General features: G+C 49.0%; 2 protein-coding genes across 12 annotated transcripts; both read left to right on the top strand.

The window, feature by feature from the left end:
* Nucleotides 1-2,503: 2,503 nt before the first annotated feature.
* FOXM1 (forkhead box M1) lies at nucleotides 2,504-9,947 on the top strand (the record flags this gene model as incomplete). 11 transcript variants are annotated; one of them, XM_080914936.1, is made up of 7 exons in its annotated part: nucleotides 2,504-3,005; nucleotides 3,945-4,096; nucleotides 5,395-5,586; nucleotides 6,991-7,119; nucleotides 7,989-8,033; nucleotides 8,518-8,587; nucleotides 8,755-9,947. In XM_080914936.1, the coding sequence occupies 7 exons, from the start codon at nucleotides 2,504-2,506 to the stop codon at nucleotides 9,945-9,947; spliced, it is 2,283 nt and encodes a 760-aa protein (XP_080771062.1). The 11 variants fall into 11 exon arrangements, with proteins under 11 accessions (XP_080771062.1, XP_080771061.1, XP_080771064.1 ...); XM_080914935.1 differs by having other exon boundaries at nucleotides 8,515-8,587; XM_080914938.1 differs by having other exon boundaries at nucleotides 2,507-3,002.
* A 1,504-nt stretch (nucleotides 9,948-11,451) lies between these two features.
* TEX52 (testis expressed 52) lies at nucleotides 11,452-15,360 on the top strand (the record flags this gene model as incomplete). The annotated part of the gene is made up of 2 exons (XM_080914630.1): nucleotides 11,452-11,583; nucleotides 14,806-15,360. The coding sequence occupies exons 1-2, from the start codon at nucleotides 11,503-11,505 to the stop codon at nucleotides 15,358-15,360; spliced, it is 636 nt and encodes a 211-aa protein (XP_080770756.1). The 5' UTR covers nucleotides 11,452-11,502.
* Nucleotides 15,361-25,471: the final 10,111 nt, after the last annotated feature.

Here is a 25,471-nt window from a genome sequence, read left to right as displayed (position 1 = left end):
TCCGGACGCCGAGCGTTCGGGGCCGGAACCCGGAGACAAGCCGGTGCCGATTGGCGACGCTCCGTCACGTGACCGCAACGCTCCGCCGGCGCCAATTTCAAACAGCGGAACAACTGAAAGCGGCGCTGCGGGACCCACCCCCGGCCCGGGCTCACCCCCCACCCCGCCCCGGGCTCCCACCCCGGCCGTCCCGCCGGGACCCGCCGCCTGGGCCTGGCTCAGCCCCCGCGTGGAGCAGCCGCGCCCTGTGAGGTGAGTGGGATGCGGCCGAGTCGGGGGAGGGCTCGGAGTCGGGACTGCCGGGGCTGTGGGGCGCGAGGGGGTGTCGGGGACCGCCGGGAAGAAGGTCTGAGCCGCCGGCCTCGGCCTTCCCGCCGCGTTCTCCGAGCACCCCGGGGCCCTGGGAACCGGCCTGCCCTCTGAGTCTGCACTTGCAGTCAACCCTGCCTCCGCCTCCACTGCTGCAGGCCGGGATCCTAGCTGAGGGTTGCAAGGTTCAGTATGGAGAAGGGGGTCTTTGGGGGTGGCTCTGCAAGTCGCCTTCCTCTAGAAGCTATTGGGAGTGTTAGGACAAGGCTGGTCAAACAGATTTACGCCGCGGTGGGGGTGGTGGGGGTGTCTACCACTTGGTTGGGGTGGGTGCAGTGTGACGCAAAAGGAAAACTGAGATTGGAAGGTCGAGAGAACGAAGTATAAAGGAAAGAAAGCTACGGGGTGGAAGGGAACCTAAGAACCCTAAGCAGCTGGCAGATGTCAAAAAAGTGCAATTCTTTTTTTGGCAGCTGTCCTAAAGAGACAGCTGCTTTCTCTGTTTCTCACAGGATCACAAAATGGAGAGACGGGATTTTTAACTTAATGATAAATTATTCTATATACCTATAAAACCCTATGAAATGCTTCTTTTAAAGACTTCCTTAGCGTTTCAAAGCCGCTTTAGCCTAGCCAGGCATAGTGGTGAATGCCTTGATCTCAGCACCTAGAAAATTGGAGGCCAAAAGGCTCAGTGGTTCAAAGCCAACCTGGGCTTCATGAGACTGTCTCAAATATAAAAGCCACCTTAAGCATATTAATGATAGCACATCTTAGTATGTAGATCAGTATTACAATCTTACTTTTGAAGCAGAAAAATTAAGGTATAAAAAGTATTATACTTGTGAAACTAAAAGATGTCACTGCAAATGTTTTGCAAATTTTGAAAGAAAGAAAATACACTTTGAAAAAAATTAATGCACTGGGGCTGGAGAGATGGGGGTTAATGGCAGCTCTTAAAAAATCTTTTAAAAAAAATAGTTCAAGAGGATTGGGGTTTTTTATTGTAGAGTACTTCCCAAGCATTCACAAAGCCCCAGGTTCGATCCCTACCACCACATAAACCTGGCATTGTAGCCACTCCTGTGATTCTAGCAGGTGGAGGCAGGAGAATCAGAAGTGTTGAGGTCAGCTGCATTATTTGAGACCGGCAGAAAAGGGCACTAGAGCTATGGCTCAGGGGTAGAGAGTCCTTGCCTGCTGTGTGTAGCCCTGAGTTCAGACACCAGTACCGAAAAGATCTTTTGTCTGAGGTCTTGCAGGGTAGGAATCCATCTCACCAGCATTGTGGCAACAGGGCCTCCTGCCTCTGCCTCTGTTCGCACTGAACCCGTGACCTGCAAAGATACGAATGTGCCAGGGCATTATCATAGAAAGGTTCCAGAAGAGAGTTGTCGGGACTCCTAACTGCCGAGTGTCCACAGCCTGTCGACTTTCATCCTTCTACAGTCATTGCAAGTGACCTGCATTCTAATGGACCAGTGGCAGGCATTTTCACATTGCTTGTAGATGTCTCGAGTATTCCTTTGGCCAAACATTTAAGAAGATGTTTTTACATTTTTCTTGGGATGAGCCCACATGCCGCAGCATCAGGTGGAAGTTGGCGGGAGCTGCTTCTCTTCCCACCATCATGGTCCTGGGGATTGAATTCAGGTGGCTGAGCTTAGCAGCTGATGGTTTCAGTCACTGAGCCATCTTGTCTGCCCCACACTCCCCTGGAATCTTTGTCTTGTTTGTCTGCTTTTTTGTAGCACTAGGAGCTGAACGTAGTAGGGCTTTGCTAACAAGCACTCTAACTAAGCTACATCCACAACCTGGCCAGACATTTTTAAGCGTCCAGGGAACCTCTGACTCCAGTCCCGTTCCCTGTCCCCATCTCGAAGTGTTTGCTACAATTTTTAGCTTTTCTTAGTCAGTAATGGGGCTTTATTTACTTATTTTTTGTTTGTTCATTTGTTTTTGAGACAGTGTCTCAAGTGGCCCATGCTGGCCTTGAAGTCACTCTCTGGCTAAGGGTGACCTTGGACCTTGTAGGTGCCGGGTTACAAGTGTCTATTAGCCTAGCTTCTGTTGGGTGTTGCTGCAGAGGAACACTGCAGTTTGTCTCGGCCCAGCAGATCTGATAGCGAGCTTCTCCTTGCCCTCCGCAGGGTCAGAGCTTGTGATTCTCGATGGAGAGTGAAAGCACAGCTTCATGATGAGAACCAGCCCCCGTCGGCCACTGATTCTCAAAAGACGGAGGCTGCCCCTTCCCATTCAAAATGCCCCGAGTGAATCACAGGAAGAAGCAAAGAGATCCCCTGCCCAGCGGGAGCCTACTCACGCACAGGCCTCCCAAGAGGTGGCAGAGTCCAGCCCTTGCAAATTTCCAGCCGGAATCAAGATTATCAACCACCCCACCATGCCCAACACACAAGTGGTGGCTATCCCCAACAATGCTGATATCCAGAGCATCATCACAGCGCTAACTGCCAAAGGCAAAGAGAGTGGCAGCAGTGGACCCAACAAGTTCATCCTCATCAGCTCTGGGGGGGCCTCATCTCACCCTTCTGATCCTCAGCCTCAAGCCCAAACCAGCACTGATTCCAGGAGGACAGAAGGGATCACCGAGACGTTGGGACCAAAGCCAGCAGCTAAGGGTGTGCCTGTTCCCAAGCCACCTGGAGCCCTTCCAAGGCAAAGACCGGAAAACTGTGGTATGTGATCTGCAAGGCAGATAGATGGGTGTGGAAGTTGGCCTTTCTCCTCACTGGAAAGGTCTTCAGTCTGTCGTGCCCATGTCTGGTAGACAGGAATCTAGGAGGAACCAAGGTGAAGGCGTTTCTTGTTTTATTCTTTGAGCATTGAAACACCTGGGAGCTATTGAAATGATTACAATGAAAGGGTGGGTGGTTGGGTTGGTTGGTTGATTGGTTGGTTGGTAAGTTGGAGGTTTGGTTCATTCTTTTATTGATATTCATCTTAATGACTATTCTCTTACTCTAAAGATATACTATGACCAAGGCAACTCTTATAAAAGAAAGCATCTTTTGCTTTCCAGAGGTTTAGTCCATTATCAACACTCTGGGAAGCATGGCAGCAGGCAGGCGGACCCTGGAACAGTAGCTGAGAGCTACATCCTGATCTTGGCCAAGAGAGGCAGAGACCCTGGGTCTGGCATGGGCTTTTGAAACCTCAAAGCCCACCCCCAGTGACACACTTCCTCTAACAACATGCCACATGCCCTAATCCTTCTAATCATTTCAAACATCACCATTCACTGGTGACTAAGAGTGAGTGTATGTTCCTATGGAGGCCATTTTTATTCAAACCTGTAAGGAAGTACATTTCCATTTTAAAGAAATAAACTGAAGCCCAAGGAAGAAAGTGACTTTTTTTGTGTAGCGATCCAAAATTTGCCTTGACAGATGCCTAAGGTTCCATCTGGCTCATTGAAATGCAATGTATTGTTCATGAACGTCTACTGAAGTCCATAATTGAGCAAAATAACTTAGAGCCCCAGCAATTTACCATGTGTTCCCCTTCCCTTAGAGCACAGGTCTTAGAAAGGGTATCTCCAACTGCTGATTTTGGTAGAGCTGCAGGGCATCTGAAGAGGGAGGCTGCTAATGGAGTCTTGGGTTTTTTCCCTCCAGCTGGTGGTGAAGCAGCAGGCTGCACCCTGGACAGCAGCTTAACCAATATCCAGTGGCTTGGAAAGATGAGTTCTGACGGGCTGGGCCCCTGCAGCATTAAGCAGGAACTGGAAGAGAAGGAGAATTGTCACCTGGAGCAGAATCGGGTTAAGGTGAACTGTTCTGTCACTCATCCGGGAAGTCAGAACTAGCACAGGGGGTTCTAAGAAGGGACATGGATCGAGGAGCTGCTGGAGCAACATCCAAGCTCTGTTAGCACTACTTAAGGTTTTTCTGTGTACCGTTTGTTTTACACAGTGTTCTTCTTTTGGAGGTATTAGAGAGTGACCCCAAGGCCAAATAGTGCATATGACTGCCCCACTAGCCCGGTGGGGTGATGCATACCTTTAAGGGACGCAGGGGTTAGTGACAGCCAGAGCTACACAGAGGAACCCTGTTCAGACAGACAGACAAACAGACTATACTACTAAGCTATATTTCCAGCCCTTTTTATTTTCACTTTGAATATAAGTGTGTATCTAAAACTGACCTTGGCCCCTGAGTAACTAGGATTATGTGTGCCACCACAGCCTCCTCTATGACTTCTGAGTTACTTTACTGTCTGGGACCCATCTGAGGCTTATTGAAGGCAGATTCCTGGCTCTGTGTTTCTCTAGCACTGGGTTTAATATTCTGGGTTTAGTGGCATCCTGCCTCAGCCTCTCCTGTTGAAGTGCAGACATGTGTCACCGGGACTTTTTTTTTAAATGTGGTGCTAGAGATCAAACCCAGGCCTTCATGCACAGGCAAGTACTCTATCAAACTGAGCTATGGCCCCAGCCTCTAGACTTCTTACCAGACAATTTATCTTGAGGAAAAGGATGGAAGGGAATTAGTTCCTAATTAGTTGGGGCCTAGACTAACTAATTAAACTTTAATACCATTACAAAATAATGATCTCAAATTGCCTAGAGCAGTGGTTTTCTTTTTCTTTCTTTTTTTTTAAGATTTATTTATTTGTTTTTATGAGTACACTATAGCCATCCATAGACACACCAAAAGAGGACATTGGATCCCATTACAGATGGTTGAGAGCCATCATGTGGTCGCTGGGCATTGAACTCAGGACCTCTGGAAGAGCAGTCAGTGCCCTTAACCACTGAGCCATCTCTCCACCCCACGCAGTAGTTTTCAACCTGTGGGTCATGACCTCTTTGGGGTTACATATTAAGCATCCTGCATATCAGATACTTACATTAGAAGCATAACAGTAGCAAAGTTGCAGTTATGAAATAGCAATGAAGACAGTCATAGTTAGGGGTTACCACGTGAAGAACTGTAAAGGGTCAGTTAGGAAGGTCGAGGACCATTATTTTGAAAGATGTTCTCAATGGACTTGGGGTGGGGAATGGTTCTCATAAACTTCTGTGTCATTCTCTCTTCTCTTTTCCTTTGGCTTCTCTCACCACAGGCTGAGGAGCCCTCAGGACCGTCAACATCTTGGCAGGATTCTGTGTCTGAGAGGCCACCCTACTCTTACATGGCCATGATACAGTTCGCCATCAACAGCACTGAGAGAAAGCGTATGACCTTGAAGGATATCTACACTTGGATTGAGGACCACTTCCCTTATTTTAAGCACATTGCTAAGCCAGGCTGGAAGGTATTATGTCCCATAGCCAATGTCAAGATCATTCTGGCCCATTTTTCATGACACTTTAGGTTGTATTCTAATGAAAAATAACAAAGAAACAGTGAACCAATGGCCCCAAGATTAACTTCCTGTAACATCTAGTGGGCAGGGCTTTTTCTTTTTCTCTCTTGTTTTGAGACAGCCTCACTCCATGCTCTTAAGCTGGCCTCAGACTTGCAAACGTCCTGTTTTAGCCTTGGGAGTAGATGGGACTGCAAGGGTAGGTTTTGTCTTGGTTTTCATCTGATGCATGGGGTCTCTAAGTCAGATGCCTAGGAGTCTTTGTCAGAATCACACTGTGTGTGTGTGTGCGCGCGCGTGCGCACACTCAGGTTTACTTATTTGCATGTAGGATGAGGTATGTCTGTGTTATGTGAACATGTGAAGGTCAGAGGACAGTTTGCTGGAGTTTTCTCTTGATGGGAGTTCTGGGATTGAGCTCAGGCTGGCAGCAGGCACCTTTACCTACTTTTCAGACCCTTACATTGAAAAGCTGGTCTTTGGTAGAAATGGACTTGTCAAGCTGGAGATACCTCTCAGTGGCAGAGCACTTCCCACTTCCCGGCCATGCACGAGAGCCTGGCTTTGAAGAGGGATTTGCCAGGAAGACTGACTTTGAACCAGCGTGTGACCTCATGTCCTCTCTGCTGCCTGTCCTGTGCTTCATGTCTGCAGTGTTGACACCGGCCTACCACACACTCCGTATCTGACCCTCAGATTGCCATGGGCCAGCCTCTGAGATAGAATCGGGCTGGGTAACGCAGACTGGCTTTGAACTCTGTATCTTCTTGCTTTGTCTTCCTGCAATCCAGTCATTGGATGGTTTTTCCTGCTGCTGCTCTGGCACTGTTAGTGTTTCTCTGGGGACTTGTGCAGTGGACAAAATCCTCTCTTCTCTCCTAATGCCAAAGGGCATGATGCACTTCTGGAAAATACAGGGTTCTTGGCTGCCCGGCTTAGCCTGCCTCATTTTCCACACAGGTGATGAGGCAAGAGTTCAGATGTAAAGTCCCTGTTCAGTCTTCTCTTCACCGTAGTTTTGTGCCGTGATAGAGAGCAGGGATAGAGAGGGACACTTCCACCTAAGACCTTAAGAGCATGGACAGAGGCCTCATCTGGATTTTGTTGTTGGGGTTTATTTGTTATGGTCACCGATTGGAGGGGTGTTATGAATCTTTATCTCCTGGCGTGTATGGCTGAGGTTAGCTCCGCAGTGTGGTATATCGGGAAGGGTTGCCCACAGGTGACATTGCAAGGACCTGAGCAAAATCTCTGTTGAACACAGTGGGAGATTCGCTGGCCTTTCCCAACTCACTCCAACAGCAATGTTTCCAAAGCTAACTGAACTGATAACTGCTTATGTGTCTCTTTCAGAACTCTATTCGTCACAACCTTTCTCTCCATGACATGTTTGTTCGAGAGACGTCTGCCAATGGCAAGGTCTCCTTCTGGACCATTCACCCAAGTGCCAATCGCTACTTGACATTAGACCAAGTGTTTAAGGTGAGTGTTCTTGTTTCATCTGGAGAGCCTTCTGTAAAGGAGCAGCGGTCCTCCTGACATTCTCTGACTGAGGGACAGCTAGAAGCCAGTCACCCAAGTAATGACTTGCATGATGCCCTGAATGGAGGACAGCTGACAGAAACCAAGTGACATTCCTTGCACAGATCAGAGAGTAAGAAAACTGTTCTGGTCTAAGTAGAGGACTCTTTCTCTAACTCCCTGTAAGTAGAAACTTGTTAAAATGCAGCTTCCAGGTCTTACTTGGGGTTCTGATCAGTGAATCTGGGGTAGGCCTAGTAATTTGGTGTGGCAAGGCAGGGCGTCCGTGTGCAAGTGCACAAACCAGTACATGTGCAGAGGTCAGAGCAAGACCTTGAGTATCCTTCTCTATCACTCTTGTCGAACCTGGAGCTATACTGGGTCAGCAAACCCCTTCAACCCTCTTATCTACACCCCTCATAGCTCTTGGGTTATAGACGCCTGCAAGGTCACCTTGGCCTTTCTTTAATGTAGGTCCTGAGATCTGAACTCAGATCCTTAGGCTCGGTACAGCAAGCTCTCTTACCCACTGACCCATCTCCAGCTTTGTAATTTGTATTTTCAACCTTGCTCTAAAGAAGCCTTCTTTAAGTCTAGAGACCAGAGATGGAGCCAGAAGAACGTGTTTTCAGAAAAAAAGTTGTTGCTTTGGGAACTTGTAGGTACCCATAAAGATGCTGTTGCTGTATTGTTCGCTCTTCTGGAAGGAAAACATTCTCCATGGTGTCCCTTGGCACCCTGCAGATAGGTTTCCTCCTAGTCTGGGTAGACTGACCACATTTGTGGTAACTTCATTTCATTTCTCTCCCTCGATGCCTGGCCGCCACCAGCCACTGGAACCCGGGTCTCCACAATCGCCCGAGCACTTGGAATCAGTAAGATTCTTTTCCTCTGGCTCGGGGCTTGGCCTTATTTCCCTTCGCTGCTCAGCATGGCTTTGGTGGGCAGAGAAGCTGTGACATGGGGAGGGGACTGTGTTTGGCCCTGTGGCTGCTGACCCTGAACACAGTACCACAAAGATGTGCTGAGCAGAGCAAAGTGGGCACTGCAAGACCTGCCGTTGCAAGGACAGGTGCATGGCATGGGCCCTGCAGGCAGCGGCAGCAGCCTGTTCTCTCAGCGTGGCTTGTCTCTGTCTCTCAGATGGTTAACTGCATTTCCCTGGGGGTGGTGAGTACCATGGGTCAGGTGTGGCATTGTCCTGCCCTCCCTCATTTGTCTGTTGTCTACCTTCCCCTAAGCATGGCCTGATAGATCGTACCTACCTGTGGCCATCACTCAGACTCTGGTTCAGGTTGGTGGGGTTCTGCTTCTCCCCTTACCTTACTAGTCTAGGTTTCTTTCTCTCCCAATAAGCAGCAGCAGAAACGACCCAATCCTGAGCTCCGTAGAAATGTGACCATCAAAACCGATCTCCCACTGGGCACACGTGAGTATGAGAGGGGGCATCTCAGTCGCACCCAATCCTGGTTCTGGGGCCTGTCTTCGGGTTGTTTCTAACTCAAAGGGAGTTTCAGTCCCTAGTTGAGCAGTGCTCCTGAAGTGGGAAGTAGACCCCTAGCATTGCTATCTCTCATCTCTCCTGCTTCCTCCTAGGGCGAAAGATGAAGCCACTGCTCCCACGGGTTAGCTCATACCTGGTACCCATCCAGTTCCCGGTGAACCAGTCCCTGGTGTTACAGCCCTCCGTGAAGGTTCCCTTGCCTCTGGCAGCGTCTCTTATGAGCTCAGAGCTTGCCCGTCATAGCAAGCGAGTCCGTATTGCGCCCAAGGTGCTGCTGTCCAACGAAGGGATAGCCCCACTTCCTGCCACAGAACCCATGAAGGAGGAGCGACCCCTGCTTGAAGAAGGGCTGTTGCCTTTGCTTCCTATTCAGTCCATTAAGGAAGAAGAAATCCAGCCTGGGGAGGACATACCACACTTAGAGAGGCCTATCAAAGTGGAGAGCCCTCCCTTGGAAGAGTGGCCCTCTCCGTGTGCGTCACTGAAAGAGGAACTTTCCAACTCCTGGGAAGATTCTTCCTGCTCTCCTACCCCAAAGCCCAAGAAATCCTATTGTGGGCTCAAGTCCCCAACTCGGTGTGTCTCAGAAATGCTGGTGACGAAGCGAAGAGAGAAGAGGGAGGTGAGCCGATCTCGGAGGAAACAGCACCTCCAGCCTCCCTGTTTGGATGAGCCTGAACTGTTCTTCTCAGAGGGCTCCAGCACATTCCGGCCAGCCATGGAGCTCCTGGCAGAGTCTTCAGAGACCGCACCCCAGCTCAGCTGCCCTCCGGAGGAGGAAGGCCCTTTCAAGACCCCCATCAAGGAGACATTGCCTGTTTCCTCCACTCCTAGCAAGTCTGTGCTCTCTAGAGACCCTGAGTCCTGGAGGCTCACACCCCCAGCCAAAGTAGGGGGGTTAGATTTCAGCCCAGTACGAACCCCCCAGGGTGCCTTTGGCCCTCTGCCTGACTCTCTGGGGCTGATGGAGCTGAATACCACACCTCTGAAGAGTGTTCCCCTCTTTGACTCACCCCGGGAGCTCCTCAACTCAGAACCCTTTGACCTTGCCTCTGACCCCTTTAGCAGCTCACCACCACATCTGGAAGTCCCCAAGCCAGGCTCCCCCGAGCCGCAGGTTCCCAGCCTCTCAGCCAACCGTTCTCTCACAGAAGGCCTTGTCCTGGACACAATGAATGATAGCCTCAGCAAGATCCTTCTAGACATCAGTTTCCCTGCCCTGGAGGAAGACCCTCTGGGCCCTGACAACATCAACTGGTCTCAGTTCATCCCTGAGCTGCGATAGAGGCAAGGTCTTACCCTTGCCGCTCGGGCCGCTTGCCACCCTGGCACTCCTGTGGCTGGATAGTGCAAGGCTCGGTACCCCAAGCTGTCTGAGGGGAGCTAGCAGGCAAGGGCTGAGCTGTGCCCTTCGACCTAATCAAGCCGCATCTAAGCCACTGCTGGGACCTATGCGAGCAATAGGATCTCCAGAGTCGGACCCCTCCACTCCCTGCTGGCAAGTGAAGTGGGTATGACAGCCGTAAGGACCAGGAAGTGTTCATTAGTCACCCACTGCTCCTGGCAGGATAACCCTTGTAAATGGTGTCAGTTCCCCAAGTTGTCCCGTAATTATAAATGTAAGAGTATTCCCTTAGCTCACTCTCCAGAGACTGCCGGGATGGGTAGGGTGACAAGGGGTTGCACTTTGCTTCTGCTTGTGGCCTTTGGGGGAAGGATCTGCAGTTCAGTCTCTCCACACTTGTGGGTTCTGCTGTAGGCTTCTAGACACACAGGTTGCCTTGCCAGGATCCCAGTTACTGCCCTTTCCTTGCAGCTCCCCATGTTTCTAAGCTGGTGGTACTGCATGCAGAGATCCTGCTGTAAATGCCTATTGGATTTGGGTGTAGGGGATGGGTGCGCCTGAAGCAAAAGTGTGGGTAATCTCATGAATCCTGTTAGGTGTTTCTCTGATAGTGTTCCCAATCATGCCAGGGAGTCTAGCATTGAATCAGGCTTAGGCCTGAGAAGGAAGTGACCCTGGACTTGCCTGGCTTCCTTAGCTTGCACCTGAGCTTTGCAGAAAGCCACCTAGACCCCACTCTACAAGCTAGCCCAAGAACACTTCTGTAACTACCTGATGAGTAAACCGGGCGGCACTGGCCTCAGAATGGATGGGGGCTGATAGAGCCAGAGATGATGGGCAGGGCCTTTACCTGCTGCACGAGCCTTTCACAGGTGGTCTCTCCCACACCCTTCCTTGACTCTGAAATTGCCAGTTTTGTCTGATGTGATGCTTCATATCTATAATCTTTGAGAGGTAGAGGCAGGAGGATCAGCCTTTCTAGGCCATATGAGACCCTGTCCAGAATCCAGTTTCCCCACTGTCCCCTTGCACTGCCCACCTCTTTATTGCCACCCCAGACCTTGTATCATAGGACCAGAATCTGACTTAGGTCCTTGCTGATCCCTCAGTAACAGCAGCAGTTGTCCAACATGTCCCTCCTTCAATTCAACATTCAGGCCAGAAAACTATGCTTTTGCAGGTGTCTCATTACCACCTCTATGCCAGCCCCAAGCCTGGGAGCCAGCCTGCTTCCTGCTCCCATGTCTTCCCAGTCAAGGCTCTTCCGGAGCAGCTCCTGTTACCAAGTTTGTAACCAGAACTGACAGCACTGCCCCCTCCCTACCTCCCAAGAAAAGCATCAGGGGACTGAGGAGCCTCCCAGGACAGGCAAGGGCCTCCTCCCAGCAGCACCAGTCAGGAAGCATCACCATAGCAACCCTAGCAGCAAACAATGGTACCAGAAAGGGCTTTCCCTCCATAGCCTCCTCTCCTGGCTCTGTGGCTCAGAGGAAGAATGGCCAACAGCTGGAAGAAAACATCCCTCCAAAAGCCAGGCCTGAGCCATGTGTCTCATACCAGGGAGCCTTTACTGAAGGTAGAGTGGGGCCCAACTCTGCAGCCAGCCTTTCAGGTTGTCCCGAGCAGTAGGCTCTGGTACATAAGCTGTCTTCTGCTTTCATCCTGTGGCACCCTGAGTTTGGAGCTCAGAACAGAAAGAAGGTGCCTGGCTAACAGCTTGAAGAGGCCTTATCTAATGACTTGGGATCAGAAATGTGCTTAGCTTTGGGGTATATTTTTGGATTTTGGAGTGTGTATGTATATCAAACTATCTTGGGAAAGGACCTTAAACTTAATATAAAATTCCTTTGTTTCATATGTACCTTGTACACAGCCTGAAGGTGATTTAATGCATGTAGCATTTTTAGGATGTCTATGATTTGACTTTGGCTGATCACAAAGGTCAAATGTGGAATTTTCCACTTGAGACACCATGCCCTTGCCCAGCGGAAAAATAGGTTTTCAGCATTTGTGATAATAAAGTTTTCAGATTTTAGGGGTTCTGTTTTGTTGAGGCAGCCCTTTTATGTAGCTCGGTCTAGCCTGATACTATTAGAGCCTACAATAGCCCTGTCTCGGCCTTCTAAGGGCTGGCAGTATAGATCCATGTTTTGAGTTTAATTTTGAGACAGAACCTCCCTATACAGCCCTGGTTGAAATGCACACATGGACCAGGTTATGGGCAAACCTGTGGAGCTCTGCCTCATAACTGGAGTTACAAGCATGTACTGTCATACCTGGGTAGGTCAGGCATGTTGGTGTTAGCTCACAGACCTTTCCTCTGGGTGTTCTTAGGGAAATAGGTCTAGTGGGGCATGCCTGAAATGTTAGCATTCACCAGCCTGCTCTACCAGGGCTACGAGTGAGAGCTCATCTCACTGAACCAGAGGAAGGAGAGAATAAAGATGCACGCAGGCCAGTAAGTCGGCCCAGTGCTGAGGACAGTGCTGTACCCGACAGCCTGAGTCGCCACCCTAGAGCCCATGGTGGAAGCACAGAGTCCTATAAGATGTCCTCAGCCCTCTGCATGCGTGCACTGGGTATTTTGTTTTTAAGATTTAGGGATGGTGCCCAAGAAACTGGTGGTATTGGAGTAAGGAAAGCCCTAGAGTGTCTGAGGGAGGAACGTTTCAGTCCTGGGCTGACTATGAACAAGCTCTTAGCCACGTTTTATATAGCTAAGTATACTGAGTTCGAACACAGTTTAAACCTGAACTCTCCTACTCAGCTGAGACCTTGTGTGAATTCCTTACTGTAGCAGGGTCTCTGCGTCTGACATAGGGACTTGTCAGTTTCCTACTGCTGTAACAAAATACTCAATAACTCAAAAGAAGACAGCTTCACCTGGGCTCCTGGTAAAGGCTTTTGCTCTAGTCATTTGACCTTGCTGCTCTAGACCTGTGAGGCAGCAAAGGAAGAAGAGGGTGAAAAGAGACAGGAAGGACCCAGGGTCCCACTGTCCCCCAGTGGCCTAACTTCCAATAAGCCCTCAATCTACTGCCTCCCAATCAGTCCTCAGACTGGAACCGAGCATTTTACACAGGCCTTTGAGGGACACTTACACACACCATAGCAGAAGTTGTATATTTGTTCATGGGTGTGTAGGGAAGAGGGCACAAAAAAGGTAAGGAAAGAACATTCTAGACCAACTGACGTTTAATGAGAAATGAGGGAAAACGTCTGACAGAACGGGTAATAAGTGGGTTCTGGCATGGACAGCCACCTGACTCTCCTTTTGGGAAACTTCCTAAGGCATCTCCAGGAAAGGGGAAAGTGGGTTTCTAGAATGGCCGGCACGGGTCAGCTGGGCCTTAAAGAGGACATCAGAATGGAGGTGAGTGGTGGAGAGTGAAGTTGGGGACCGGCCACCAAACCTGGACCTGAGTTCAGTTCTCCAGAAATGGTAGGAGAGACGTGGCTTCTGTAAGTTGTCTTCAGACTTTCACACACACTTTCACAAACAAATATACACTAAATAAATAAATAAATAGAGATGCTCGGCTTTTAAAAGCACTGCTTGCTCTTCCAGAGGACCCAGGCGCTTAACACCCACCTACATGGTTGGTTGTAACCATTTCTTAACTCCAGTTCCAGGGGATCTGATGCCTTTCTTTGGCCTCCTTTGGCACTAGGCATATATATATATATATAGGCACAGGCATATACATAGGCAAGTCACACACACACACACACACACACAATGTAAAAGTTGAGAGAATGGGAAGTCAGCCAAAATGTGAGCATTGGAGAATGAGATTTGGCAAGTGGGGACTGATATGAAGCGTAGTACAGTAACTTCTGGGCTGTGGCAATCACTTGCCTCATTGACCCGAAATACCTGACAAAGCAAAGGGAAGACGGTTTGCTTTGGCTCCCAGTTCTGACTATAGTATGGCGGGAGCTTGAGGCAGGTGCTCACACTGTTCGGAGTCTGGACTGCTAGTGCCCATGGCCCGGAGGCACCAGGTTCACTGCAGGGCTTTCTACCTCAGTTAACCTAACCAGATAGTCCCTTTCATGTGTGCCAGAGGCTTGCATCCTGTATGTTCTAGAACCTGTCAAGCTGACAATGCTAAGAGGCAGCTCAGTTTGTAAGTACTTGTTATGCAAGCATGAGGACCAGAGTTCCCTGGGAATTCACAGAAAAACTTTTTTTTTGTATAGGGCTAGAGAAGTAGCTCAGTGGTTAAGAGCATCTGCTGCTCTTGCAGAGGTCCTACATTAGATTCCCAGTACCCACGGGGCAGCTCACAACCATCTTTAACTCCACTGGATTCTGATATCTGAGATTACCACACAGCACACAAATATATTTTGCAGGCAAAACAATCAAAATATAGATATTGTTGTAATTTCCTTGAAGGTTTTGCATAGTAACACTAGTCCCAGGGCTGGGGACTGGGTGGGGAGAGGTAGATTCTTGAGACTCGATGGCCAGTCAGTGTAGCTGTATCAGTAATTCCAGAGATGCCCTGTCTCAAAAAACACCAAGGTGGATGGCTAGTGAGGAGCCACATCCAACGTTGTCTCCTGACCTCCACGCATATATACATGTGCCCACAGGAATGTACATGTGTGCACACACACTTCTGAGAGAGTGGGAATGGAGAGATGCCTCCTTGTGGAGGTCATCTAATCCTCATGAGTCCTGGGTTGGAGGAGGCTGTGCTTGTGCCCGAGAAGGAAAGCAGGGCATCTCTGTCGCATCCTGGTTCTCTGCTGGCACAGCCCTTCTAGGCTCCCTTTCATGTCTCTCTAGATAAACCATGCCAGAGAATCCTTCCCAACCTCTCAGACTTGGACTCAGCGTGAGTTCCTCCTCCCCAAAGAGACCAAGGAGTTCCCGGGCTTCACCCTGCAAAGCTACCACAAACTGGCCCGGAAGCAGCCACCACTCACAGAGATGAAGTCTAAGGTGCGTCACCAGGTACTCTATCCTTGGAAGGATGCAGCCGAGCACACCTGGGGCTTTCACACATGGCTTGATGTGGGACGCTTGCCTGCTACCTTCCCCACCAGACCAGACGTGCCCTATGACAGCAATGTCTGGCGCTGTTTGACTCACTCGGATGCCCACCGGCTCCCTGCTGCACAGCCTGGCATCCCTCCGCCCTCCTGGATGGGCCCACACAGCTTCCTGTCCTTCATCAGTGCTACCCCTATCTTTGCGAACATGAACAGAAAGAAGCAGATAATTGCGAGAACAGAGAAGGAGCTGAAGGAAGTGGAGAAACTCAAGTTGAGGAGCGAACTAAGGGCCCCTCCGCTCGATGCCCAGGGCAATATCCTACCTCCACCAAACTTCAGGAAGTAAGCTCTCCTTCTTCTCAGGCAGTGATTCTGCCCGTGCTCCTGCGCCCCCTCCCCCCGTCCTGTTTCTGGTATCTAATTTGCTTCTCTAACTTTCCCACTCAAGGCTACCTGCGAATTTTTCTTTTGTGTAGCTGGAACCCATTGGCCTTGCAAATGCTTTGCAGATGTGCTGTCCTGGAGGCACACTCCCAACTGCTTCCTCAAAGCAGCTAACCACACCAGAAGATGGGCCAGTGGGAAGGCCCTTGATTATTTAACTATAAATGGAGAGAGGGTACTATGAACTTAACTTCTGCTTAGCCTAGGGATGCTGAGAGACGTAATTTAGTTCCTGCTTTCAAAAGATAGAAAGATTGCTACCAAAACCATACTGAACCTGCAAAGCACCCAAAGGGTGTGTGTGAGAGAGGGTGAGTGGTATTATTGTATTTCTTTTATCTCACTGAGGCAAGACATCACCTGTATCCTAGGCTGGCCCTGATTTGCAATTCTCCTGCCTCAGCCTCTTGAGTGCTAGGATTACCTATGTATGCCATCATGGCTGCCTGCCATTTTTTTTTTTTTTTTTTTTTCTTTTTTAGGTTTCTTAATAAATTGTGTGTATGGGCGCTTTGCCTGTATGCATGTCTACACACCACAGGCATGCCTACCTAGTACATGAGGAAGCCAGAAAAGGCTCTTGGGTCCTCTGGAGCTGGAGTTTCACATGATTGTAAGCAGCCACGTGGGTGCTGGCAAGAGAGCCATCTCTCCCAGACTCACTCTCTCTCTCTCTCTCTCTCTCCCTTCTTTTCTTTCCTCTTTTTTCTTTCTTTCCTTTAGTTTTTCCTTCTTTCTCTTTCCTTCTTTCCCTTTCTTCCTTCCTTTCTCTCCCCTCCTTTCTTCCTCCCATTCTTTCTTTCCAAGAAGGAGAATACAGAAGGTATTACATGCCTAAGGCACAAGAGTATTAAAACCCCAGTAAATCCCTTTTTAAAAAACTGGAGTCTCATGTAGCCAAACCTGGCCTTGAACTCATGATCTTCCTGCCTTCACCTCCCAAGTGGTGAACAGACCTTTGCCACCACATCTGACCCCTAGAGTTTATGGTTAACAGAGAAAGCAGAGATGAAACCTGAGGTCAGAATGAAGTCCCAAGATTGCCATTCTGACAAGTGGTTTGGTTTCTCCAGGCTCAGTCATTAAAGGGGGATGGTAAACACTTGGTTCACTGGATAAGGATGAAATGGTTGTCAGTACGTAACCGATCCACACTAGGAGCTTAGAGTGCAGCTCCGTGGGGGTGATACCTGCTTCCATGCTCAGGCCCTTGGGTCCTATCCTCCACAGAGAAAAAGAAAAGAAAGATGGGAGAAAGAAATTGAACCAAAGCTAAGTGTTATCTTGTCAGGGAGGAGAGGAGGGTGGTTGCATGAGGTACCATCTCTGCCTCCAGAGGGTTAGTAATAGGCAAGTGTCTGTAGGGAAGATCTCCTTTAAGGATATAGCCACTGCTAAGGAGCCCATGCTCCTGTAAGTAATCTAATGCAATACCCTGCGTCATACATGCCGGCTGGGAAGAAGGGGCTCTCTAGGAAAGGAGGACAAGAAAGGGCCAAGAGTGAATCTTATCCAGATACATTATGTACAGGGATGAGATACAATGAAATCCCTTATGCATGATATATGATGAGGAAAACATTAGAAATTTGATGTTGCAGAAATTCTTGGGCAGGCAGGGCTACTATGGGCTAGAATGTCCCTTTCCACCCTTGAAGCCTAACAGAAGCCAGGACCAAGGCAGGAAGGTTAGAAGGCCCTCAGGAGGTTTCAAGGGCTCAGCTGGCATGGTCCCAGCACAGAGACATTAGAGGGGACATTGAGACTTACAGAACTCCTCTCATGCCTGTCCCTCATAGGGAGGGTGTGGTGTGTGTGTGTGTGTGTACAGGTGCTTCATGGAGACCAGAAAGGGGCCTTGGCTCCCTTGGAGCTGAATTTACAGGACTTTGTGAGCCCCTGACATAGATGCTGGGATCTGAATTCCGCTCCTCTGATAGAGCACCAAAGCTCTTTTGACTGCTGAGCCATCTCTTCATCCCTAAGAGAACTTTTGTTCGAAGCAGGGTCTCTCTGTAGCCTTGGCTAGCCTGGAACTCACAGTGCTAGGATTGAAGGTGTGTGCCACCACATCTAGAGATTTTTAATTATAAACAAGCCAGTGAAGCATGGGAGGGCAGCTCAGGGGGCCTTTAGCTCGTGCAAGGCCAGGTCCCACCTCCAGCTCATTCACTTGGCTCAGTGGGCAAGCACTTGCTGCAAAAACATAAGAACGCAAGTCTGACCCCTCCGCACCTCTATAGAAAAAGCTGGGTGCAGCCATTCACACTTGTAACCCCGGCAACGCTGGAGGACGGAGACAAGCAGATTCTGGGAGCTCACTGGTCACTTAGCCTCGAGGAAGTGTTAAATTTCAGATTCAGTAAGAGACTCTTAACGGAGTAAGGCAGAGAGTGAGGGAGCGGGACACTGATGGCTGCTTCTAGCCGCTGTGCCAACACCTGCACACTCACATGCATAACCACACACATGTACCATACACACGTCTGTACACCCACATGTGATTTTTAAAATATGGCACCAAAGGTCAGCAACTTTGTGAGGTGAGTCACCTTGGTGACCCTGGCTTACATGGTGACTAGTGTGCATCATACAGGCATCTTCAGAAAGAGTCACAGTTGTGTGGGACATGGTGGTGCAAGCCTATGATCCTGGCACTTGGGATACTTAGGGAGGAGGATCAGGAATGCAAGGCCATCTTTGGCTACACAGTAAGTTTGATGCCAGCCTGGGCTACAAGGGACCCCCTTTTAGAAGAGAGGAAGGGTAGATACATAAGCTCAGTTAGTTGGTAGAGTGCTTACCTAGCATGCATGAGGTCCTAGATTCAATGCCTTGCCCCACATAAACTGGACATGGTCTGGGCTATGTGAGAGTCTATCTCAGTCCCTGGGGCTCTCTGGATCGAAACTCAAGGTCACCTACCTGTTTGGCAAGGTTTCTACCACTGGGCTACATCCCTGGGGGAATTTGAGGACATGGGTCAGGAATGTAGTTTCTAGAGGCTCGAAGCAGCAAACAGGATTATCTGCTGCACTGAGCACAAAACCTGTTGAAGCCCAGACAATCTGCTACTATTCAACCGTGTTGTCGTTTTGTTTTTAAGTCAATTCGCTACTGTTCGATTTAATACTACAGGACGACAACAACAAAGAGGAAGTCACCTGCCACGCTACGCTGAGTTCGGCGGCCTTCCTGTGCACACTGCATTAGTAGAACAAGGGGGCTATGAAGAACACCTGGAATCTAGACAGAGCCCGGAAATGGCGTCAGGCAGGGATGAGAGAGGCCTGTGATCCTAGCACTCTGACCGTGGAGCAAGAAGATCTGAAGATGGAGACCAGCATGGACCACTCACTGAGATGGGGAAACTGAAGAAAGCAGCGACTGGATAATTGGGTTAGGGTGGAGCTCAGTGATGGAGTGTTGACCATGCACATGTAAGGCCTGGGGTTCGATCCCTAGCATCACACACAGATATAAAAAGAATCTCGGTGAGGGGCTGGAGAGTTGGCTCAGCAATTATGAGCACTGGAGTTCAATTCCCAGCACCCACATAGCAGCTCACAATCATCTGGAAGTCCAGTCTGGGGGGATCTCACTCTCTCTAATGACTTCCACTGATACCGTGCTAACAAGAGCCGGTGAGACATTCACATACCTAAAATAGTAAAATTAGCATAATAAAGTATGTAACAAAAACATTTTTAAAAAATGTAGGTGCTTTCTATATAATTGTGCAAAGAATGGGAGGTGTTCAGGTATGTACCATTAAAATGCAGGCCATGTGGCATAGAGCCTGATCCCCGAATAGCTGGTAGAAATTGTCTCCTTTCCTTCTCTCCTCTCTCTACCTTGCCTAGTGCCCTCCCTTGACTTCTGTTGTCTCTGAACCACTTTCCCAACAGGTCCCAGTACATATCTACTGGTGGAAGGCTTGTGCCTTGGGGCCTCCAGTTCCTACCCAACCCACTTCCCAATAATTCCAGCAAGAAGTGGCCCTGCCCAAATCTTCAGCCTCATTACCAGGAGAAGGTCCTGAAACTGGCTCGGCTGCCCACTGTGCCCCTGAGCGAAGACCTTGTGAGAGACTACCAAGCACTGATTAAAGACCGGCTTGCCATACCGGTCCACTACCTGTCCAAGGCACAACCTGCCAAGTCATCAGAGGGAAAGAGGACAAGGAGACCTGGATATTTCTAAAAGAGGAGACCATAGTGGGCCTTAGGGTTTGCAGCCTAGCCTTCTTCAGCAAGAGGCCCCAGGAGACTGAGGACTCTGAGGAACCTACAGAATAACCTTCTGACCATCCTCCAGCCTCATCCCACCTCTGTATCAGGCTTCTGGAGACATAACTGCAGCTCTGAATTGTTCTCTGTGTGTGTGGTTTTGTTTTGTTTTGGAAGACGCATTGCAGTGTAGGAGAATTGGGGCAGGGAGAGAGGGTAGCAGCTGGAATACCCATAGGTTCCAGCTCTTAAGGATGGAGTGGTGAGAGGTATGGTAAGAAATGTGAGCAAGGAATTGCAGGCTGGGGATATAGCTCGATAGTAGAGCGCTTGTCTAGCCGGAGTGACGTCATAAGTTGGAATCCTATCATATGCAAAAAAAAAAAAAAAAAAGTCTCTGTTCTCAGAACACATTCACAATGACACTGAGATTGGTTAGGGGACAGTAAATGTCTTAGGCAAAAATTTAATCTCATTGCCATCTCCTCCACGGACTATCTGATATCTGGACTGCCACCAGACACAAGTGTTTGGGTAATTCTGATACTGTTTGTGAGTCCCCTTGCAGAACTTGATGGCAGATAGATGATCAGGCCTGAGGAAGGCAGCCATTCCTCAGCAGGGCGAGTGGAACAAAAGAGATACTCAAGGTGGAAGGAATAGGGATCACAGAGGTCCTTGAGCTCACAGATAAACCCTAGGAACCAGAAATGTTAACTGCACGGGTTGTCTCTTCAAAGGGGGAAAAGTATAACCTGTTTTCTGCCCAGAAGCCTGGTTAACAGCCTGGTGCCCTTTGCCCTTTGATAATCTATAGGATTGTTCCATCTTTACAGACCACATCACTTGTGCCTTACAAAGTTCTGAAGTTGTCATGTCCTAAGCTCTGTTGTGTGTCAGAACTGAGTTAGTTTTCACCAGAAAAACCTTCACCTAGTTGTGCTGTGTTTAAATACACCTACATTAAACTACTCGGGGTCAGACTCCCAGAGTTTGAACAAACACCAACCAAACTGCCTTGTTGCCCTGTCAGAAAGCATCAGTCTGCTGGCCGTGGTGTCTCAGGGAGGCCACAGAAAGGCAGCAGCCGTCTGAGAGTGATCTAAGAGCCCGGTGACAGTTGACAGGTCCGAGCGTTGACTGTGGGTCAGAGACAAGACTTGGAGCCCCGAAAAAGGCAACAGTCAGGAGTCTTCTGTGACTGAGGTGCAGGTAGCAAGTAGCCAAGCCTGGTGGAGAAGGCCAGGATGGGTGGCTACAGGGAGAGAAATAAAATGGTGGGGGGCCCTCTCTTAGTGCCTCCCTTAACATATTCTCAAGTGGATGGCCTGCTGTAGCTGGCCTTCTGCCTCTTTGCCCAGGAATCTGACTCCATCTCTCTTTTGTTCAAAATATTCTACTTTCCCTTATGTGTTTGTGTGCGGTTGTGCGTGTGGCTTTGTGCACGTGCATTCTAAAAGCACCCACGCGCATCCATGCCCACAGAGCCCAGAAGAGAGCGTCTGATCCTCTGGAGCTGGAGTTACAGGCAGTTGGGGACTGCCTGATGTGGTTACTGAGAACTGAACTGAGGTCTTCTGGAAGAGCAAGCAAGCACCCTTAACGGCTGAGCCATCTCTCTAAGCCCCTCCACCTCCACGTCTGCAAAGCCCCGCAGGCACTTGGGATTTGAAACACCACAGAGTTTAAGCCTAGCACCGGCTCAGCCACTCAGCAGCTGTGAGCCCTGTGTGAAAGGAACCTCTGCCCTCTAGATTTTGGGTTTGTTTTCTCCAATGGAAACCACTAGGCTATAAATACCCGGGGTAAAGAAAATAACGTAAGTGAAGTTCTTGCCGGGCACTGGCATAGTATAAGCCATCATCCACAGAATAAAGTACCTACTATTCACTCGTACCGAGGAGCAGGGCACTGATAAACACTACAGCGAAGGTTCAGCTGGAAAACACCATGCCAAGCACAAAAGGCTCCATAATGAAGTCCTGGGATAGGCAAAGGTACAGAAAAAGTACAGGCACCAGGGGCTTGTGGGAGGGGCAGGGGGTTATCGTTTAATGTGCACAGAATTCTTGTTGGGATGATGAAAAAATTCTGGGATCGGATAGCGATAATGGCACCGTAATATGGGGAGTGTTGTAAATGCCTGTGACTGACACTTATAACTGGCAAAAATTGTGAATTTTGTTTGTGTGTTTTTATTACAATGAAAAGTAATTTTGAAGCTCGAGGACAAGTTGCTAGAGTCTAAAGGGGAACCTCAGAGCGGGCGAGCTGTGGATCTCAGAGCTGCTGGGAGGCAGGAGAAGAAACACACACGGAAGTCATGCATACAGCAACAGGTGGCCTTAGAAAAAGAGGAAGGGAGCCAGGAGCTTCAGTTGGGAAGTTGAAAAGCGGGATGCGGTGCTGCACACGTTTAATCCCAGAACCCAGGAGGCAGGAGCAGGTGGATCTCTGTGAGCTCCAGCCAGCCTGGTCTAGCCTCAGACAGGCCTACAGACCCAGTGAACCCCATAGCTATCTAGCTCCTCACAATAACTTTTTTTTGTGTGTGTGTGAAAGAAAAACATTATGCTAAGTGAAAAGAGCCAGATAGAAAAGGTCATAAGCTAGGATTTAGAAGCTTGGTCCCCAGTGTGGCACTGTGAACCGTGGGGGATCTTTAAGAGATGGGTTCTAATGGGTGGGGTTATTAGGTTGTGGACACAGCCCCTCCCCACAGAATGAATGAATGTTGGTCTCACGAAGTGTGTGGTAGTCTCTAGAAAGCAAGCTGTTATAAACGAGCAAGACCAACCCACACCGCTCTCTAGATTTTTCCGTGCAGCCTTTTCATGTCTGCCCCACCCAACCCCCACCCCCGCCCCAAACAGCATATCATCTTTGTGACAGACAAGAGTCCTCGCCAGACTGAAATGACTCTTAGCTCCCTGTTTTGATTTTAAACCCCATGCGCACATGTGTGTGTGTGTGTGTGTGTGTGTGTGTGTGTGGGATCAGAGGGTGATTTCTGCTGTTTATTCTCTCCTTCCACAAGTGGGCCCTGGAGATTGAACTCAGGTCTTTAGAATTGGCAGCAAGTGATTTTATTACTGAACCATCTTGCTGGCCCAGTACCATATTCTTGAATATCCAGAACTATGGCAACTCTCACCACACCCCACCCCATGTTTCTTTCTTCCCCTCTCCCCTACTCTCCTTTTTTCAACAGCAACTCACTATGTAGTTCAGGCTGGCTTCAAACCAATGATTCTCCATCTTCAGGCCCCCATGTTCTGGGATTATAAGCATCCTACTGGGGCTTTTGAGAGCAATTTCCTTACTCGATATCCTTAGAGTATAAAAGAACAGAAAGTGCTTTAGATCCTCACCTCGGCAGACCCAGACCCCCAATCCCACCGACACAAAAGACTCCTGGCCTTAATGAGGACATCTACCTCACCACAACACCCTTCCATTGTTCTCTCTGGGCCAGCCTCTTCCATGATGGACAAGTGCCTGGTACATAAGCAGGACTCTCTTACCCACTAGGCAAGCCACGGATGTGGAAGCAGGCCCCCTGAAACCCTGCACCCAGTGGGCTTTGGAGACCTGGGGGGACAATGGAATCCATTCTCCTGGGTCTGGAGCCTTGAAGACAATGCCTAGGTTATCTTACCAAATAGCCAGCTGGTGACCACAAACATCCCAACTTCTGCACCCATTTACTGATGAATATAGTTCCTAAAGACCTTCAGTGAGATAGTGCGGAGTAGACGTCAGGGGTAAGGGGCCCTGTAACTCAGCAACTGGGTCTGCCCGAAGGGCCTCCTGCCTCATACCGGGATATCTGAGGGGAAGAAGAGATGAAAGAATAGAGCCCATTTCTCTGCACGTACTTAGCGAGCAGCACCCTGATACAGCCTGTGCCCTGCTGAATGCCAACTGCTTCATAGATACACAGGAAGCCTTCAGAGCCAGCAAGCCTTTCTAGGCTTCCACTCTTGATCCCAGGAACCAGGCCACATGAAAGCAACCTGAACTGCTGCAGGCCTAAAGGAAGAGCAGATCTCATGGGTATTGAAAGCCGGATCTTTTCTAGACTGGGTGACACAGTGAACTCCAGGCCAGCCATTGAAACAAAGCAAGACTCTTACACACACACACACACACACACACACACACACACACACCATAAAAACAAAACCAGTACAAAGCCCCCATAGACTTCACGTGGAGGGAGAGAGTCCTGAAGGGATTGGTTCTTAAGCTATATGGGGTGTCCAAATCCCCTAGAGAACTCATTAAAACACAAACTACTGGATTCTACTCAGATGTTCTGGATGGTTAGGTTTGGCGAGGCTGAGTTCCCTGGGTGCAGCTGCTGTGTTGATCTTGGACAACCTTACAGGAGCCACTCGGAGGTCACTGATGGACTGAGTACTTACGAACTACTTGACTATTCACAAAAGAGGTTGCCCGTCAAACATCAATCAGTCCTGAGCCATCATCCCCTCTGTAGGCCTATAGACACAGCCTGACAGAGGCCTACCTGCGTATTGATCAGGCTACAGAGTCTGAACCTGACTGTGGCTTCCCTTAGGTCACCAACATGTTGTTGGGTGTTGGCTGAACACTGATGTCGGGTATCAGGACTCAGTTGCTAAGTAACAGCCAGTGACTGATGGGTTCGCATGCAACTGAGAAGGTCCATAGATGTTAAGGCAGACCCAAAACGTGTAAGGAGGAAGGAAAGAAGTGGATAACTAGAAGACGCTGGAAGGGTGGAAGAGACCACTGACGCTGGAGGAAGAAGGCAGGAGTCTTTGCTAAAGCCCAGAGGGCCAGAATATTTGGAAGAAACTGAAGTTCCAATTTTGACACATTTCCAGAGAATTTATGAGGTCATGATTGGAGAATTATTCTGGTATATTACAGTGTCTACAGTCTCAGCTGTTCAGGAGTCCGAGGCAGGAGAATTGCCATGAATCTTAAGTCATTCTAGGCTACCTTGTGAGTTTAAGGCCACTTTGTGGTATAGAGAATGACCTTCTTTAGAAGAACTCGAACAAACAAAAGGCAAATAAGCAAAAACTAGACCGACAGAAAGAATAAAGTTGGGAAACTGTATTAGACAGTTTTCCATTACTGTGAAGCAGGCAACTTCATAAAGAGAAGAAATCTATTTACCTTGCAGAGTTTTCCTTTTTTAAAAAGAGGACACCAGATCTCATTGTAGATGGTTATAAGCCACTATGTGGTTTCTGGGAATTGAACTCAGGACCTCTGGAAGAACAGCCAGTGCTCATAACCACTCTATATAAAATCTACATAAAATCTCTACATAAAATCTCTCTAGTCCTACCTTTCAGTTTTGGGGAGCTGGAATTCCATACAGCCTAGAGAAGGCTCTCAAAAATCCCTACTTTTTCCCTTGGCTGGGAAGTTTCTGAATCTCTCTCTCTCTCTCTCTCTCTCTCTCTCTCTCTCTCTCTCTCTCTCTCTCTCTCTGTGTGTGTGTGTGTGTGTGTGTGTGTGTGTGTGTGTCTTTGTCCTTCTGTCTCTGTCTCTCTCTCTGGGGGGGTGGCAGGAAACAATCACAGAGCTCTGTCATAAGGATGTTACTTAATTCATCCTAATCATTTCCAAACTCTAATCCACATAGAATAAGTTCCAAGGAGTAGGGAAAAGAGAAAGGTGGCCTTTGGTATCAGTTGATCTTTGAGATTTAAACTAAGGAGTGGGTGCTCCAATAGGTTACTGTCTTGCCAGCAGAGAGGATAATGACAATGTCTTCTCTGTGGA

Source organism: Micromys minutus, assembly GCF_963924665.1.
Source record: "Micromys minutus genome assembly, chromosome: 3".
Classification (NCBI taxonomy): Eukaryota; Metazoa; Chordata; class Mammalia; order Rodentia; family Muridae; genus Micromys; species Micromys minutus.
Note: the sequence above shows the minus strand (reverse complement) of the source record. Positions and strands in the feature narration are given on the sequence as shown.